Here is a 15742-nt window from a genome sequence, read left to right on the forward strand (position 1 = left end):
TGCTCGCGTTGTCAGACGCTGATTGAAGCATTCCTGGATGGGAGGAGGGTCTTTCCGAGGCCTGGCCTCGGGTGGGTGGCTGACTGGGTCTGCGACCTAGAGGCTGCCCCCTCACCACCCCCGCCCGTCTCTCCCTCCCCATGCGCGCGGGCAGTGGGCAAGCAGTGGACGTGCTCCGTGTGCGACAAGAAGTATGTCACCGAATACATGCTGCAGAAGCACGTGCAGCTCACCCACGACAAGGTGGAGGCGCAGAGCTGCCAGTTGTGCGGGACCAAGGTGTCCACCAGGGCCTCCATGAGCAGGCACATGCGGCGCAAGCACCCCGAGGTGAGCATGCGCGGGGCCTTCCCCCGCTCCGAGACCCCCCCCACCCCCGCCGCACAGGGTCCCCACCCCTGGGATTCCCGGAGGCAGGGCCTGGGTCCGACGCTGCCCTCTGCCTGCAGGTAGGAGGCACCGAATGAATGAATGAATACAAGAGCCCCAAATGGGTTTTTTTGCTGAAGTAATCACTTGCACTCTCCCTGGAATTACAGCAGGACAGGGGTGCCACCCTCCCTCTCCCCCATTCCTCCCTTTAGAGTAGCTAAAAAATGTGCAGAACCAGAGGCTCCGCGTGGTGTTGGGGGCTGCTCAGAAAGTGGCCCTCAGGACTGAGACGGAGAAAGTGTATCGAGGAAGGTAGGTAGACCCTGACACCCAGAACCTGGTTCTAAAGGCAGGTCCAGGGCATTGAATAAGTCATTGGGTTTGAAAAAGCAGTAAACTGAAAACAAAACTAGACGCTTTATAAGCACAAAAGCAGTGAAAATTTTGAACAAACAATTTGACTAAGCAACATAACATTTAGAGTTTCTGGGGGTCAAGAGAACACGCAAAGGGAAAACTAAAAAATGTGTCAGTGTCATTAACAGATACTGGCTGTTAATAGTAAAGATAGCACGCCTTCCACGAGAATAACAGAGAACCCACTGTGTCTGAGGAGAGGAGATTCACAAAAGGAAAACACATGTGGTTGAGATACAAGAGAAAGCCTTTAACAGAAGAAGGTGCCATCCTTCCTCCATTGAATTAGGGGAGGTTCTGGGATTCAAAATGACTGGAATTGCACCCTATTCCAGGACATGCACCGTTGCATGTCCTCCTGAGGGTAGTGTGACCATCTCCCCAGTGTTTTAATAAATGACTCTTTGGACCCTTGAGTGTCCAGTAAGAGGAATGCCACTATGTTAGTAGTAGTTCAGTGATGTGCGTGACTGTAACGTGTTTGCAGACAGTTCTGAGTAACACTGTGAATGCTCATCGTAAGAAAGCAGTGACACCTTGCAGATAATACAGGTGTCCCCACAGCGTGTCATTCACATTGTGTATTTACAGGATACTCACCTGGGTAACAAACAAGGTGGTGAAACAAGAAAGGGTGAAAGCATTGCACTGTGGTCTGGCACTGAAGTTTTGGTTATCTCTTATCTTTATGTTTTTCTCTATTTCAAATAATTGCCTCTGATGAACATGGATTACTTTTGCAATTATAAAAGCACCTTCTGCTTCATTTGGCTGAGAAGTGCGTCTTTTTCTCCTATCAACTCGCTATGTCCTCCACAGCCTGCGCAGGTCCCTGGCCCGTGGACCCCAGGCTCTTTCTGCTTAGCACGAGGAGCTGGGGTTCCACCAGCTTTGCTCCCCTCACTCCAGCCTCTTTCACCTAGTGGCCTGCTAGCGTCTCCACCTAGAGAAACAAAGTCGGGAGCAGGAGCCGGACGTGTCAGCATCCATCTGGCTGCCCAGTGTCAGTGGGGCCACCTGGGTCTTGGGGCCCAGGGCAGGCACTGCGGGCTCCCCCGGGGGCTCGTGGTGGGTGGGAGCGAGCGACTTCTCGGCATGTGGGTATCTGTAGCTCTGTGCACGGCGGGTTTTGCCCATGGCCTGTGTGATGCGTGCTGCTGGGTGCAGGGGCCTTGCGGACACGGAGCGGCTCAGCAGACGTTTTCCTCTGGTTAACAATCAGTTGCCTCATCGGTCCATCTGCGCAGCCACCTCTTGGCCCCTCTTCCTCTCAAACCCACTTCGCTGGGCTGCAGAGTGCTCTGGAGGGGCCCCCAGCAGGCTCAGGCTCCTCTGTCCGGGCTCTGTTCTCAGTCCCTTCTGTCTTGGGCACTTTCAGCCTCTTTCCCCTGGGCTGCTTTCCTTGGATCCTTTGATGTTTCTCTGTGGTTTCCTTCTCTGTGTTCAGACAAATAGTTTAGTGCCTGCAGGGATGAGCGCTGGTGACCGGCTGGACCGGGTGTGCCCCGTCCTCTTAGACCTGACGATCTAGGGTGGTAGATGGAAGGAGAAGAAGGATGCAGACATGTCACACAGAGGCGAGCAGAGGGAATGGAGGAAACGTCCCCAGACTACAGGAGTGAGGCAGGGGAGGCTCTGTTGTGGTGGCGGCACCGCCCTCGGCCAGACTGTGCAGGTCTGCGGGGCACAGACTCGGGCGTGGGGGTCTAGTGAAGGCTGGCCAACCTAAGTGAACACCTTAGGGTGTATGTTAGGGTGTTAAGCATACACTGCTCTCACATATTCAGGATCTTTTTGAATTGATGCTATTTTGTGACTGCCACTTATGGTCTTTCCCTCTGCTTTGAATGAATGTCACATTGAGGAAAATTCAAGCACTAAAAGTACTTTTCACGTGTGGTCTAATCTCCTAACGAGAGTAAAGTCAACAAGTGCTTCTGTGGTGGTTCTCTGTGGCTTCCGGGTGGTGTGACTAGGACGCTGATTATGTCGGTGGTGATGATGAAGGTGGTGGTGGCAGTGATGGGGTGGTGATGGGGGCGGAGGTGGTCGTGGTGACAGTGGAGGTGGTGTGGTGGGAGAGAACCGTCAGGAGCCTCCTGCTGCTCTGACTCAGCTTTGCAGCCTCAGTCACACTTGGGTTCTCACCACCACATCAGCGTTTCTGTTGAAGCACACATGACCGCCTCGCTGACCATCCTCTCAGAGGATGTGCTGTCCTGGTCTTGGATCCTAAGCCCAGAAATGCAGTGGTCTGTCGTCTTTCTTAAATAAGCCACACCCATGATATATAGCCTATACTTTTGTTCTTTATTTTGGAACGAAAATGGAAAGATGCTTGCAAAGCCATTTGACTGCAGAGCCGTTTGGACAGGCTTCTGTGCTTTCCCTGGTTGCGTTTCGTTTATCCACAGCCACCTCCGTCCCTTAGCGACTCCCCATCACAGCCTCCCTCCCCAGGTGTCCTGCGTGCTCTCTGCACCACCTGTGATTTGTTCACTTAGGTGACCACAGGCACCTGTGTAGCCAGCGTCAGTGGTGTGTGGACCAGGTTCAGGATGAGGGAGGAGCCGGGTCAACCTCGAGCCTGTGTCCCGGTGTGAGGGTCAGCCTCCTGAGGACAGGCTGGTGTGGCTCAGGGGGGCTGCGGGTGGGGGCGCAGGTAGGAAGGTAAGGTGTGTTACACGTACACGTCTCACTCTTGGTAACTCATTGTAGGACGGGTTTGCTGTACTGTCTTATCCTGCTCTGCTCTTAGTGAGAGATACTGAGATTGAGGGAGGACGCACTTAGCGGACATCGTGGACAGGAGGGGAAGCAGGGTCTCCACCTGGGGGCAGTGGACAGTGCGATGACACACGGATAGGCGAGGTGACACCCCCATGTGTGGGAACGCGGCGGACACTTAAGGAGTAGGGGACCTGGGAGGAGGGAATGAGAGCCAGGCAGGATTCTGGATCCCAGGCTTCTGAGTGCCAAGCAGAGCCGTTGGGCACACAGGGCCTTGAGGGAGATGGCCCGGCGGCTGTGTGTCTGGCCCCACCTGCCCTGGGCTGGCCTTCAGGCACCGTGTCCTGGGCTCATGGCCCTGCGCCCACTCCTAGGTCCTGGCCGTGAGGATTGATGACCTGGACCACCTCCCGGAGACCACCACCATCGACGCCTCCTCCATCGGCATCGTCCAGGTGAGCGCAGAGCACGCGGGGTGGGGCATCTTACCGGAGGAGCCCAGTGGATATCAGGAGCAGCCCTGGGGGAAACCCCCGCGTGTCACACTCATTTCCCTGTTTTGTTCATTGGTCGTCACCCCAGGAGCCTTCTAGTTTCTGTGAACATCTCTAGAATTTCAGTTTTCTGAAAACAGATGTGTGTCTTTTTAGAGGATAGATTGTTAGAGTTCCCCAGAGAAAACAGTAAAGTGTGTGTGCACGCACGTGCATGCATGTTCAGAGAGAATTAGATTTATTTTAAGGAGTTGGCTCACTCAGTTGTGGGTCTGGCAGGTCCAGAATCTGCCAGGAGGGCTGGAGGCTGGACACCCAGGAGGGGCTGATGCTGGAGGCAGAATTCCTTCGTCCTCTGGGAACTTTGTCGGCTCTCAAGGCCTTCACCTGATTGGTCCAGGCCCACCCGCATTTCAGAAGGTTCTGTTTTACTCAGCACCTTCTGGCTTCAGTGTTAATCACATCTGGAAAACACTTTCAGGACAGCATCTGGACTGGTGTTTTGACCACACGACTGGGCGCCCCAACCTCACAAAGATGACGCTTTAGTTAACCATCACAAGTGTCATCCAGAAGAGCTTAGTGTGATTAGACTGTTACAAGCAAAATAACCTTAAGTGTATTAGATGAGCTTACTTTCAAAAGGAATCTGTAGTCAGAACCTTTATACAAAGGTTTTCTCTTATTTTGAAGGGAACATTTCATGCTCAGTTACTTTAAAATCGCCTTCACCCCTCTCTTGTTTTGCAGTAGAGCTTTGAGTACAGTGCTCAGTGGCTGGGTTGCATTGGACAGCCAGGCCCCAGAGGCCCAGGACCACGTCCACCCCTGACATGGGCAGCCCCTCGTGGCCATGTCCTGGCAGACCTCCTTGGGGTCTGTCTGCCACTGGGTGGGACCACACCTCATGGGTATGGCACCAAGGACAGGAGGGGTGGTGGGTGATTGGGGCAGAGAGCCTTGCGGGCCACTACTGCCCAGCAGCCTCTGTGATCCTGGGCTGGGCCAGCTGTGGGTCAGCAGGAGGGAAAGAAGTATGCCGGGCACCCATCTGGGGTCACCATTACCGCTGGGCCCTTATTTGCTGTCCCTAAGAACCATGACCACACGTTTCCTGCAGTCAGACTCATCCTTGACCCAAGATTATGTCCACAGTGAACCTGTGTCAGCCTGGGGCAGAGAGCCCGACATGAAAGCCTTTGCAGCCTCAGGCAGAGCTCAACAGGGCTGAAACAGGGGCTCACAACCTCTGTTTTCAGACATAATTCTATTTCAGTACAAAGTATGACTTGTATCCAACTTCCCTCACTTTAAAGAAAAGTCGCGGAGACCGGCGGGAACTTGCTGCCATCCTTAGACGTGCACATTAGCAGATGGGCCTGGTCACCCGGTGTCTGGGGGTGGTGCCAGGCCGCCTCAGGGGCACGACGTGCTGACCTGTCATTGTCTCACCTTCTGCTCACACAGCCTGAGCTGAGTCTGGAGCAGGAGGAGCTGGCCGAAGGGAAGCACGTGAAAGCCGCCAGGAGAGCTCCCAAGAGGAAGCAGAAGCCGGAGGAGGAGGCGGGGGCCACGGCGCCAGAGGACGCCGCCTTCAGCGAATTCTCAGAGAAGGAGGGCACGTTTTCAGGGGCTGTCGGGGATGAGACGGACTCGGCCGTGCAGAGCATCCAGCAGGTGACGCTTGTGCAGAGTCGGGCCCGGGTGTGGGAGGCTGGCTTGTGACCCTTCTCCCCATGGGGTCTTGGACCCTGACCGCCGTCAGCCTGTGCCCTGTTTCCCTGTGAGCGTTTCCCAGTGCAGACTCAGAGGTCACCGCCATCATGGTGAAAAGCAGTCGTACCCCTGGGGTTGGGAACTGGCTGGGACCAGTTTGGGGAGGTTCTCAGGGGCGGGGGGGGGCGTGTGTCCAGCTGCTGCTTTTAGCCAGAACTTCTCCTTTGCCGACCCGTCCCTGTTTGGGTTTCAAGGCCCCCAGCTCTGTCAGCATGTGTTGGATGCCGCACCTCTCTTGAGTGGCCCTGGTCATCCTGGTTGCAAGTGTTTCTGTGTTTCTCTGGCCTTTTGTCCCTTTTCGTGTGGGGAGAGCGGTGCTATCTTTTTTATTAGCTCTTGGCACCGCACACGGGTTTGTTGTCCTTCTGAGCTTTGCAGTGTGTTAAGAGACAACAAAGAATATTCTCTCTGTTGTTCTCGTGATTGGTGTTGTTCAGTTGTTGAGTCATGTCTGACTCTTTACGACCTCATGGATGGCAGCACGCCAGGCTTCCCTGTTCACCGTCTCCCGGAGTTTGCTCAGACTCATGTCCATTGAGTCAGTGATGCCATCCAACCATCTCATTCTCTGTCTTCCCCTTCTCCACCTGCCCTCAATCTTTCCCAGCATCAGGGTCTTTTCCAATGAGTCAGCTCTTCACATCAGATGGCCAAAATATTGAAGCTTTGGCTTTAGCATCAGTCCTTCAGTGACTGGTTAGGGTTGATTTCCTTTAGGATTGACTGGTTTGATCTTGCAGTCCAAGGGACTCTCAAGAGTCTTCTCCAACACAGCAATTCAAAAGCATCAATTCTTCAGCACTTAGCCTTCTTTATCATCCAACTCTCACATCCGTACATGACTACTGGAAAAACCATAGCTTTGACTAGATGGACCTTTGTCAGCAAAGTGATGTCTCTGCTTTTTAACATGCTGTCTAGGTTTGTCATGGCTTTACTTCCAAGGAGCAAACATCTTTTAATTTCACGGCTGCAGTCACCATCTGCAGTGATTTTGGAGCCCAGGAAAATAAAATCTGTCACTGCTTCCACTTTTTCCCCATCTATTTGCCATGAAGGGATGGGACCAGATGCCATGATCTTAGTATTTTGAATGCTGAGTTTTAAGCCAGCTTTTTCACTGTCCTCTTTCACCCTCATCAAGAGGCTCTTGAGTTCCTCTTCACTTTAGCTCATTTCGTGATTACTGTTCTGTTTTTTTCTTGACACTGAAATCATTTATTGCTCAGTTCCAACTAATGGTCTCAATGATTACATCTCTATCTTGTTTCTCTTTTTCCCTGGAATTCTTTTTCCAGGAAAAACTAGCGTGGTTTAATCTTTCACCAGCAGGTGTTTGACCTCCTTCCTTTGGGCCAAGCGTGAGGTGATTGATCCCCGTGTCACGGGGATCCTCTACAAAGCACAGCACAGGAAGCTGCTCTTGTTCTCAATTCTTCAGAAACTAATGGTCTCGTGTCGTGCGTGACTCTTCCAGGTGGTGGTGACTCTGGGTGACCCCAATGTGACCACCCCGTCCAGCTCCGTCGGCCTGACCAACATCACCGTGACCCCCATCACCACCACGGCCGGGACCCAGTTTACCAACCTCCAGCCGGTGGCCGTCGGGCACCTGACCACTCCAGAACGCCAGCTCCAGCTGGACAACTCCATCCTGACCGTGACCTTTGACACCGTCAGCGGCTCCGCCATGCTGCACAACCGCCAGAACGACCTCCAGATCCACCCGCAGCCGGAAGCCTCGAACCCACAATCCGTGGCCCACTTCATCAACCTGACCACCCTGGTCAACTCCATCACGCCCCTGGGGAGCCAGCTGGGTGAGCAGCACCCGCTCACCTGGCGGGCGGTGCCCCAGACGGACGGGCCGCCCCCGCCGCCTCCAGCCCCCGCCCCACAGGCCGCCCAGCCCCCGGTGCCGGCTGAGCAGCAGCCGCAGATGTACAGCTACTGAGGCAGCTTGCAGAGACCAGGGAGAGAACCACAGATGGGGGTTTGTTTCCATTTAAGATTTGTTGGCTGGATACCAAACAGAGAAAAACAAACACACATTGCAATGTAAGTAAGGTTGACTTAGCTTTTGCAGAATTATCTCCAAATGCCCCCAGAACCATGACAGTCTGTCAGCTGAACTCAGAAGTGACCCTGGGCAGGCCAGTTGTCCCCGGGAGCAGCCTCCCGCATTCTGCCAGGTGAGACAGGCCCCTAGGCTTCCCTCCCAGAGCCGGAGGGACTGGAGGTTTGGCAAAGGGAAGTGGTTTGTTTCCTTTTTCTCTTTAGGACTCAGCTGCTGTGTTAAAATGTAGCAATGTGCTGGGCAGGAACAGAGTTTTCTCCTGGCTCCTGGACTTTGAACAGATAGACGTTCAAGTCACATTTATCTTCTTTGAAATTCCAGTTGAATCAAAGTCGTTGGCTGAAACCAGGTGGGAAGCTGCCCTGTGGGCGGACGCCCCTCCTCTGGCCTTCCTGTTGGTCACAGGCAAGCGGTCATGTGAGGTCACTCAGCAAGGCGTCTTAGTAATAGGGTTCGTGAATGGATTTTCAGTATGGTTCTTTTTTTAAACTTTATCTCGAGCATATCTCGCGTGTTCGAAACTGCGGAGACCACGTTCTTCTCTGTTTTCCTTTGACACGCAATGTCGTTTGCACTGTAGGCCTCTGTCCAGCTTACGTAGCTGCCCCACCGCAGGGGTCGCTGTTAACGTGCATCAAGAGGGCCTCCCGCTGGCCCTTCTGGAGGCTCCCTGGAGCCGTCTCAGGACTCTGCCATCCAAACGTATTTATTGTGGCTGAGACTTGGCTAGAGTCCCCTGAACTGGAGAACAGGGAAGAAATTCATGTCTTTTTTCTGTTTAAACTCTTAATTCCAAAGGTTGATGTGTTTCAAGACCAGTTTTCTATAAAAATGTTGAATGGACTTTGCTCCTTACGGGGAAAGGGGTAGGTTTTTTCTGAAATATGGAGGTAGTGCTGTGTCCTGCCAAGTAGTATGAAAGCAGAAAAAGTCATTAGCTGAGCAGTAGAAGTATCAGCGCCCCGAATGAATGAATGAATGAATGTGCTGAGTGACATCAGCTGTGTCACACGTGTGCACCCATCTCAGGGGGGTGGGTGAGGCTCAGGGCCACCGAGGTGGCGGCCAGCAGCCAGTCCTCTGGCTGCCCAGCCAGGGAGACAAAGAGGCAGGTGAAGAAGCTTGAGTGAAAAAAAAAAATTGAAAAAAAAAAAGAAGCTTGAGTGATGCCTTTGCCCTGTCCAGAATGAAAAGATAACGATTCCTTTGCTTTGTCTCGATCACTCTTTGTGATCCTGTGTTAGTTGGGAGACCTTCTTCAGTAAAGAGTAAATAAATGAGACAGACTCACCTGATGCTGCCAGTGAGGCTGCGGGTGATCTGTCACACAAAAGGCAGCGTTCTCAGCACTTCACATAGTTCTAAGTCACAAGATGTTGAGGAGAAAGAGGGCTAGGTTTTGATGTGTGCAATACAGGCCTTCGTGAACCAAGTTCATCACCCATGCAGCATGTGAAAGGGGACTGCAGAATTCACCCTCCACACCCAGCTCTTCCCTAACTCCCAGCTTGCACCTCTCCATTGAATTTGTCGTGGGCGATTATTTGACTTTTAATTTATGATAATTATTTTTATGTTATTTATGTATATAATTAATGCTTTATACATAATAGTTTCATCAAATGAACTTGGGCTAGGGGTGATATATTTTCTAAGCATTGTCTCTGTTCTCCAAATGTAAGTGGTCCAGGTGTCTGTGGAGTCATCAAGTGCGCCAAGGCCCCTAAGGTATTTTTTTAAACATCGCTGACCATTTCTTTTTGCATTTGCAGAAGATAAAGGACAAATGACCAAGGGAAAAAACCCAGATGTGATGGAACACCTGCTAGCATTTATCTTTTATTCCTCTTCCCTATGAAATAAAGGCCTTTTAAATCACAGTTTTATTTTTTTAAGAAAAGTTGTTTTTGTGCCTAGGATAAGAATGCATCATATGTTTTTAAAGAACCTAATTTAGGTTGTGTGGCCCCAGTGTACTTACCACTGTTTATTTAAATACACAGATGTGTAATAATACTTCTTGTTATAATAAGCGAAAACTCGAAATAAAAATCAGATTTACTCCTGAGTTTTCTGTAGAAATATTTGTTCTAATAGGATCACTGTCTGAGGCAAAATAGATTTGTGCTGTCGTAAAACAGGGGAGCAAAAAAAAACAAAACCTACCCAGCCCTAAGAGTCATCAGCTCTAGACTGTTGTGCACATTTATCCCTGTCTCCTGGTAGAAAGGATTGAGTGTTTTAATTGATCCCAGGTATACAACTGTAGGAGGAAATGGGATGAAACCACTGTGGCCTCTGAGCTCTGTGAATCCCTCTGAGTTACGCTAAATCAGTAAACAGAAGATGCTTGATCTAGGCCCGTGAAGTTGTGTGATTCCGTGCCACCCAACGCTGTGAGCCTCGCAGAGCTGGCCCCCAGGGTCCACTGCCTGACGTGGACTGTGAGGCAAGGACAGGAGGGGGCCCCCCGGGGGGTGTGTTCCCATGCTGGGTGCTGCTCCACTGTGACCATGTGACCAAGGGTGACCCGTCTTGGAGGAGTCCAGGCTCTGGAGGCAGATGTGTGGGCCTGATTGCCATGGCGCCCAGAGCTCATGGCTCCCAACTCAGGGCTGTGTGAGTCACTTTCCTGTTGGGTTTTGAAAGGTGTCAAGGCTGAGAAGTCACATGTCCTTCAAATCCCATCAATTTGTTCAAAGACAAGATTTGCCAGGAGCTGTGCATTTCCATGGCTCACAGTCTGCTCAGACCACTCCTCCCGAGTGATGGACACACTTGGTATATTTTGAGAACGATTGTAATTCCTGTATAGTTCAGACCCTGTGAAATGTTTGGATTGTTTTAAATGACCCAAACGTTGAAAATAAACAAGATATTAAAATATTAGAAGCTTTCACAGGGTTTTTTGTTGTTTGTTTTTTTTAAGGAACAGAGCAGATGCAGAGGGCATGGGTTCAATCCCTGGTCAGAGAACTAAGATCCTGTATGTCTCACAGTGCATCCATCAATTTTTTGAAAAACAAAGCAAGTGGTAGTAGCAATTTTTGTAAAGCTTAAATGGAGACGTGTGTGTTAGTCACTTAGTCGTGACCCCATGGAAGATAGCCTGCCAGGCTCCTCTGTCCATGGAGTTCTCTAGGCAAGAATACTGAAGTGGGTTGCCATTCTCTTCTCCAGGGGATCTTCCCCACCCAGGGATCAAAGCTGGGTCTCCTGCATTGCAGGCAGATTCTTTACGGTCTGAGCCACCAGGGTAAGCCCTTAAATGGAGAGAATCAGACAGTTCAGTTCATTTGCTCAGTCATGTCCAACTCTTTGTGACCCCATGGACTGTAGCATGCTAGGCTTCCCTGTCCATCACCAACTCCCAGAGCTTGCTCAAACCCATATCCATTGAGTTGGTGATACCGTCCAACCATCTCATCCTCTGTCACCCCCTTCTCCTCCTGCCTTCAATCTTTCCCAGCATCAGGGTCTTTTCCAGTGAGTCGGCTCTTCACATCAGGGGGCCAAAGTATTAGAGTTTCAGCATCAGTCCTTCCTGTGAATATTCAGGGTTTATTTCCTTTAGGATTGACTGGTTTTATCTCCTTGCCATTCAAGGGACTCTCGAGTCTTCTTAAGCACCACAGTTCAAACGGAGAGAATAAGTCCAAAAAAGATGCGTAGCCAGAGAAGGGAGAACTTAACAAGCAAGGTATTTCTTTGGGCAGGTGGTCTGGAACAATCCCTTAAATTGTATTGATCAAATTTTTCTGACTTGTTAGGAGTGATCATTTTAAACTTACAAAACACCTGGTGTGCCATCAGACCTTCTAAGGATTTGAATTAGGAGAACCTTGTTTTACATGTTTCAATTCTGTCTTAGAGGACAGCTGATAGCAGCTAACCCTCCTGCCAGTGAGTGGGATTCACCTGCACAGTATCCAGCAGGCTGTCGGCACATTCTTGTATGTCCAACAAATTCCAGTGAAAAGGGGGAGACAGTTGGGCTTCTGGCTGTTTTCATCCAGCTTGAGCGCCTCTGCATCAGAAGTGTCCTGGTTCTGGAATGACAGCGAATGATCTGACTTGCGTGATGGTGGAGGCAACAGAATTGTCTGGAAGCTGTTCTGGGTTACCCACACAACCAGTTGACTGGGATCACCCCATCTGCCAAGCCCCAGTGCCCCAGGATCTGAGGCTTTCTTCCCGCCCCATGGTCCCAGGTGCAGGCAGCTGGCATCCAGACACCTGAGGGCTGGCACCTGCCTGCAGACTGCCTTGGATCCAAACTGCTCTTCCCTGTTGACAGGTGTGTCTGCCCACATTTGCTCCATAAGGAGGGAGACGGACCCAATCTCTCTGGCAAGATGGCCCGTCAGTGGGACACAGACCTACCCAAGTCTTTGCAGGGAGCCTGGCCTAGCACACCTCCCTGGAAGACCAAGGATGCAGGACCCGGGACTCAGTACCCAGTGATCCCCATCTGTTCCACTTGGGACTCAACTCCTCCTGGGCGCTCATGCGTCATACCCTTGCACGACCATCTGGAGCTTGCCTCCTACCCCAGAAATTCTCTCTTCAAAGTTTTAGCCACAAAACAGGGTAGCAAGATCATCAAGGAAAGAGAGGCAGTGGGTGCTGCATTGCAGGAGCCGTTTTAGAAGTCCTCAGGCGTCACTGTCTGCTTTTCCTAGACGATCTAGGGTGGGAGTGGGGGGCTGGCTACAGTTGGGGGAGCGGCACTGTGTGGTTCCTGCATTGCCATCCTTGGTTCCCAGAAAGTCCACCGACTCATCTCCACCTGGATGTCCCCGAGGGTTGTCAGGCTTGCATGTCTGACCCTGGAATCCATGACCCCCGACCCCAAACCTGGCACCTCCCCTCCACTGTCCCCACTCACAGCCAATAGCCTGGCTCTCCACCTACTCAGGGGCAAGAACCCAGAGCCACATTTAGACCCCCAGTGCCTTTGGATCTGCCTGGGTGTCACCATCTCCATGACTGTCCCCCTCCAAGTGGCCAGTGGACAACCCCTATGGGGCCGGTCAGCCCCCCTCGTTCCCTCGTTTCACACGGCGGCCTCAGTGGCCCTTGTGGAGGTGTTGCTGTATATGTCACCCATGCATCAATGTTAGTGTCCTCCAACAGACTCTAAGAGGTCTCTGGACACACCCTGATCATTTCTGCGGCCTCAAGACTGCAGTGGCTGTCCTGCCTCCCACCCCCACCCACTCCCAGGGTCTCCACCCACCCAGCACCCAAGCCTTACTTGGTTAAATCTGCTTGTCCTTCAGATCTCGGCTCAAACTCCACCTCCTCAAAGAAGCCTCTTGGAGTCACCCTCATATCACGTCTGATAGCAAGCACAGCACTGATCAGTCGGCAATTACACTGTTTACTCATTATATGACTTTGTTCATATCTGAGCCTCCCTGCCGTTCAGTAAGCTCCAAAAGGGTGTGTGTGCTCAGCTGCTCAGTCAGAGACTGCTTCTTCTCATTGTTTCATCATTCTCTCTGAGCCACCCCCAGCCCCATGCAGTAAGCCTGACCCACAGTAGAGATTAATAGGCAAGTTTTTCCTAAGCATCAAGGGAGACAACACACTTCCTTGATCGCCAAAGCTTTGAAGCACTAACCCCCCAAAACAGAAATTCATTATATCTAGTTGGAATTATCACCTGAAACTTCTGAGTCTTTGAGAGACTTGGAAATCCTAGTCTCCAATGACTCAATCTTATTGATGAGATGATTAATTAGTTCTTCAACTTTGTTTATTAAGTTAGTCTATTTCTGTGTCATAGATAGGTTTGTTTGTGTCATACCTTAGATTCCACATGTAAGCAATACCATATGATACTTGTCTTTCTCTTTCTGACTTACTTTGCTTAGTATGATCATCTCCAGGTCCACCCACATTTCTGCAAATGGCATTGTTTCATTTTTCTAGGGCTGATATCCCACTGTATATACGTACCACATCTTCTTAATCCATTCATCTGTCAATGGTTCCATCCTTGCTTTCATGTCTTGGCTATTTTGAATAGTGCTGCTATGAATGTTGGGGTGATGTATCTTTTCAAATTCTAGTTTTGTCTGGATATGTGCCCAAGAACGAGATTACCAGATCATATGGCAATTTTATTTTTAGTTTTTTGAGGAACCTCCATACTATGTTTTCCCCTTTTTAACTGCAAAGGCAACAACGAAAAAATTAAATGACTTTACTGGCTCCCATCTGACAGTTTGTCAAACAGAGCTCAGCTTTCCCACTCAGGCTGTGATTACCCCCCACCCCTACCCTACACCTGCCTTCAGGTGGAGTCACAGCCTAAATGTTTTAACTGCTTAGTCACCAGCCACAGTCAGACTTGTGACGCTCCAGAGCTTACCGTCACCTCTGGCTTGCGTGTGAATCGCTGGGAGAACTTCTCTGGTTCTGGTGACTCACACCCAGCAGAGCGGCTTTTCCTCAGCTCGAGACAACTCAGACTTTAATAGCCCTGAGCTGCTGCTCGGCACCATTATTTCAAACCAAGAATAGAAACACAACTCAACTCCCCCAGACGTGATTTATTTTACTGCTAATGAGGCGAGTGGAAGAGATTTCATAATGCAGTTGTTTCTGCGCAGAAAACATCCTTGTGTCAGATAATTGAGGGTATGCCCCCTTGCTCTGTTTGTGGTAAAGATCAAGAAGAGCCAATTACAGGTTTTTGTCCAATAACCTTTCACTTCTTAAACCCACAAACTAGCTCCATAACCTGCCCTAGCTCTTCAGACTTTTGGTGTTTTCTCCTCTTCGATTTACCCTTAAACCTTGAAGGGTTCCAATTTTTTAAAATTAAGGTATGGTTGATTTACAATGTTTTACAATGATTTACAATGATTTACAATTTACAATTAAATTTACAATTTACTGCTATAGAGCAAAGTGATTCAGTTATAAATATATATACACGCATTACTTTTTAATATATATTCCTCTCTATTATGACTTATCACAGGATATTGAACATAGATCTCTGCGCTATACAGTAGGACCTTGTTGTTTGTCCCTTCTGAAAGCTTTCTAGCTTTCATCTGCTAACCTCAACCTCCCCTCCAACCTTTGCCCAGCCTCCTTCCCCTTGGCAACCACCAGCCTGTTCTCTATGATTCTGTTTCATAGATAGGTTTATTTGTGGCATAGTTTAGATTCCACATATGAATGATATGATCTCATATTTGTATTTTTCTTCCTGACTTAATTTCACTTAGCATGGATAATCTTAGGTCCATCCATGTTGCTACAGATGGCGTTATTTGACTCTTTTTTATGGCTGAGTAATGCTTCATGGTATATATACTATATACACCACATCTTCTTTATCCATTCATCTGTCGATAGACATTTGGGTTGCTTCCATGTCTGGGCTATTGTGAATAGTATTGCTGCGAAAATGGGGAAGCATGTATCTTTTTGGATTAGAGTTTCATCTGGATATGCCCAGGAGTGGGAATGCAGGATCATATGGTAACTCAATTCTTAGTTTTTTAAGGACCCTCCATACTATTCACCATAATGGTTGCACCAACTTACATTCTCACCAACAGTGTAGGAGGGTTCCCTTTTCTACACACTCTTTCCAGGATTTATTGTTTGTAGACTTCTTGATGACGGCCATTCTGACTGATGTAAGGTGATAGTTCCATGTAGTTTTGATTTATATTTTTCTAATAATTAGCCATGTAGAGCATCTTTTCATGTGCCTATTGGCCATCTGTATGTCTCCTTTGGAGAAATGTCTGTTTAGGTCTTCTGTCCATTTTTGACTAGGTTGTTTTTTTGTGTGTGTGTTGAGTTGTATAAGCTGATTGTATATTTTGGAAATTAAGCCCTTTTTGGT

At 49.8% G+C, this 15742-nt stretch overlaps 1 protein-coding gene across 2 annotated transcripts in view; it reads left to right on the plus strand.

Annotated features, from left to right (window-relative positions):
• PRDM15 (PR/SET domain 15) overlaps window positions 1–9934 on the plus strand; it is a 59081-nt gene extending 49147 nt beyond the window's left edge. For both annotated transcript variants that reach the window (XM_043874743.1, XM_043874744.1), the window contains exons 21-24: window positions 155–330; window positions 3894–3974; window positions 5481–5690; window positions 7267–9934. In XM_043874743.1, the coding sequence (XP_043730678.1) occupies window positions 155–330; window positions 3894–3974; window positions 5481–5690; window positions 7267–7743 (944 nt within the window). In that variant the 3' untranslated portion in view covers window positions 7744–9934. The remainder of the gene's footprint in view (window positions 1–154; window positions 331–3893; window positions 3975–5480; window positions 5691–7266) is intronic.
• The last annotated feature ends 5808 nt before the right edge of the window (window positions 9935–15742 follow it).

This window comes from Cervus elaphus, chromosome 19 (assembly GCF_910594005.1).
Source record: "Cervus elaphus chromosome 19, mCerEla1.1, whole genome shotgun sequence".
NCBI lineage: Eukaryota > Metazoa > Chordata > Mammalia > Artiodactyla > Cervidae > Cervus > Cervus elaphus.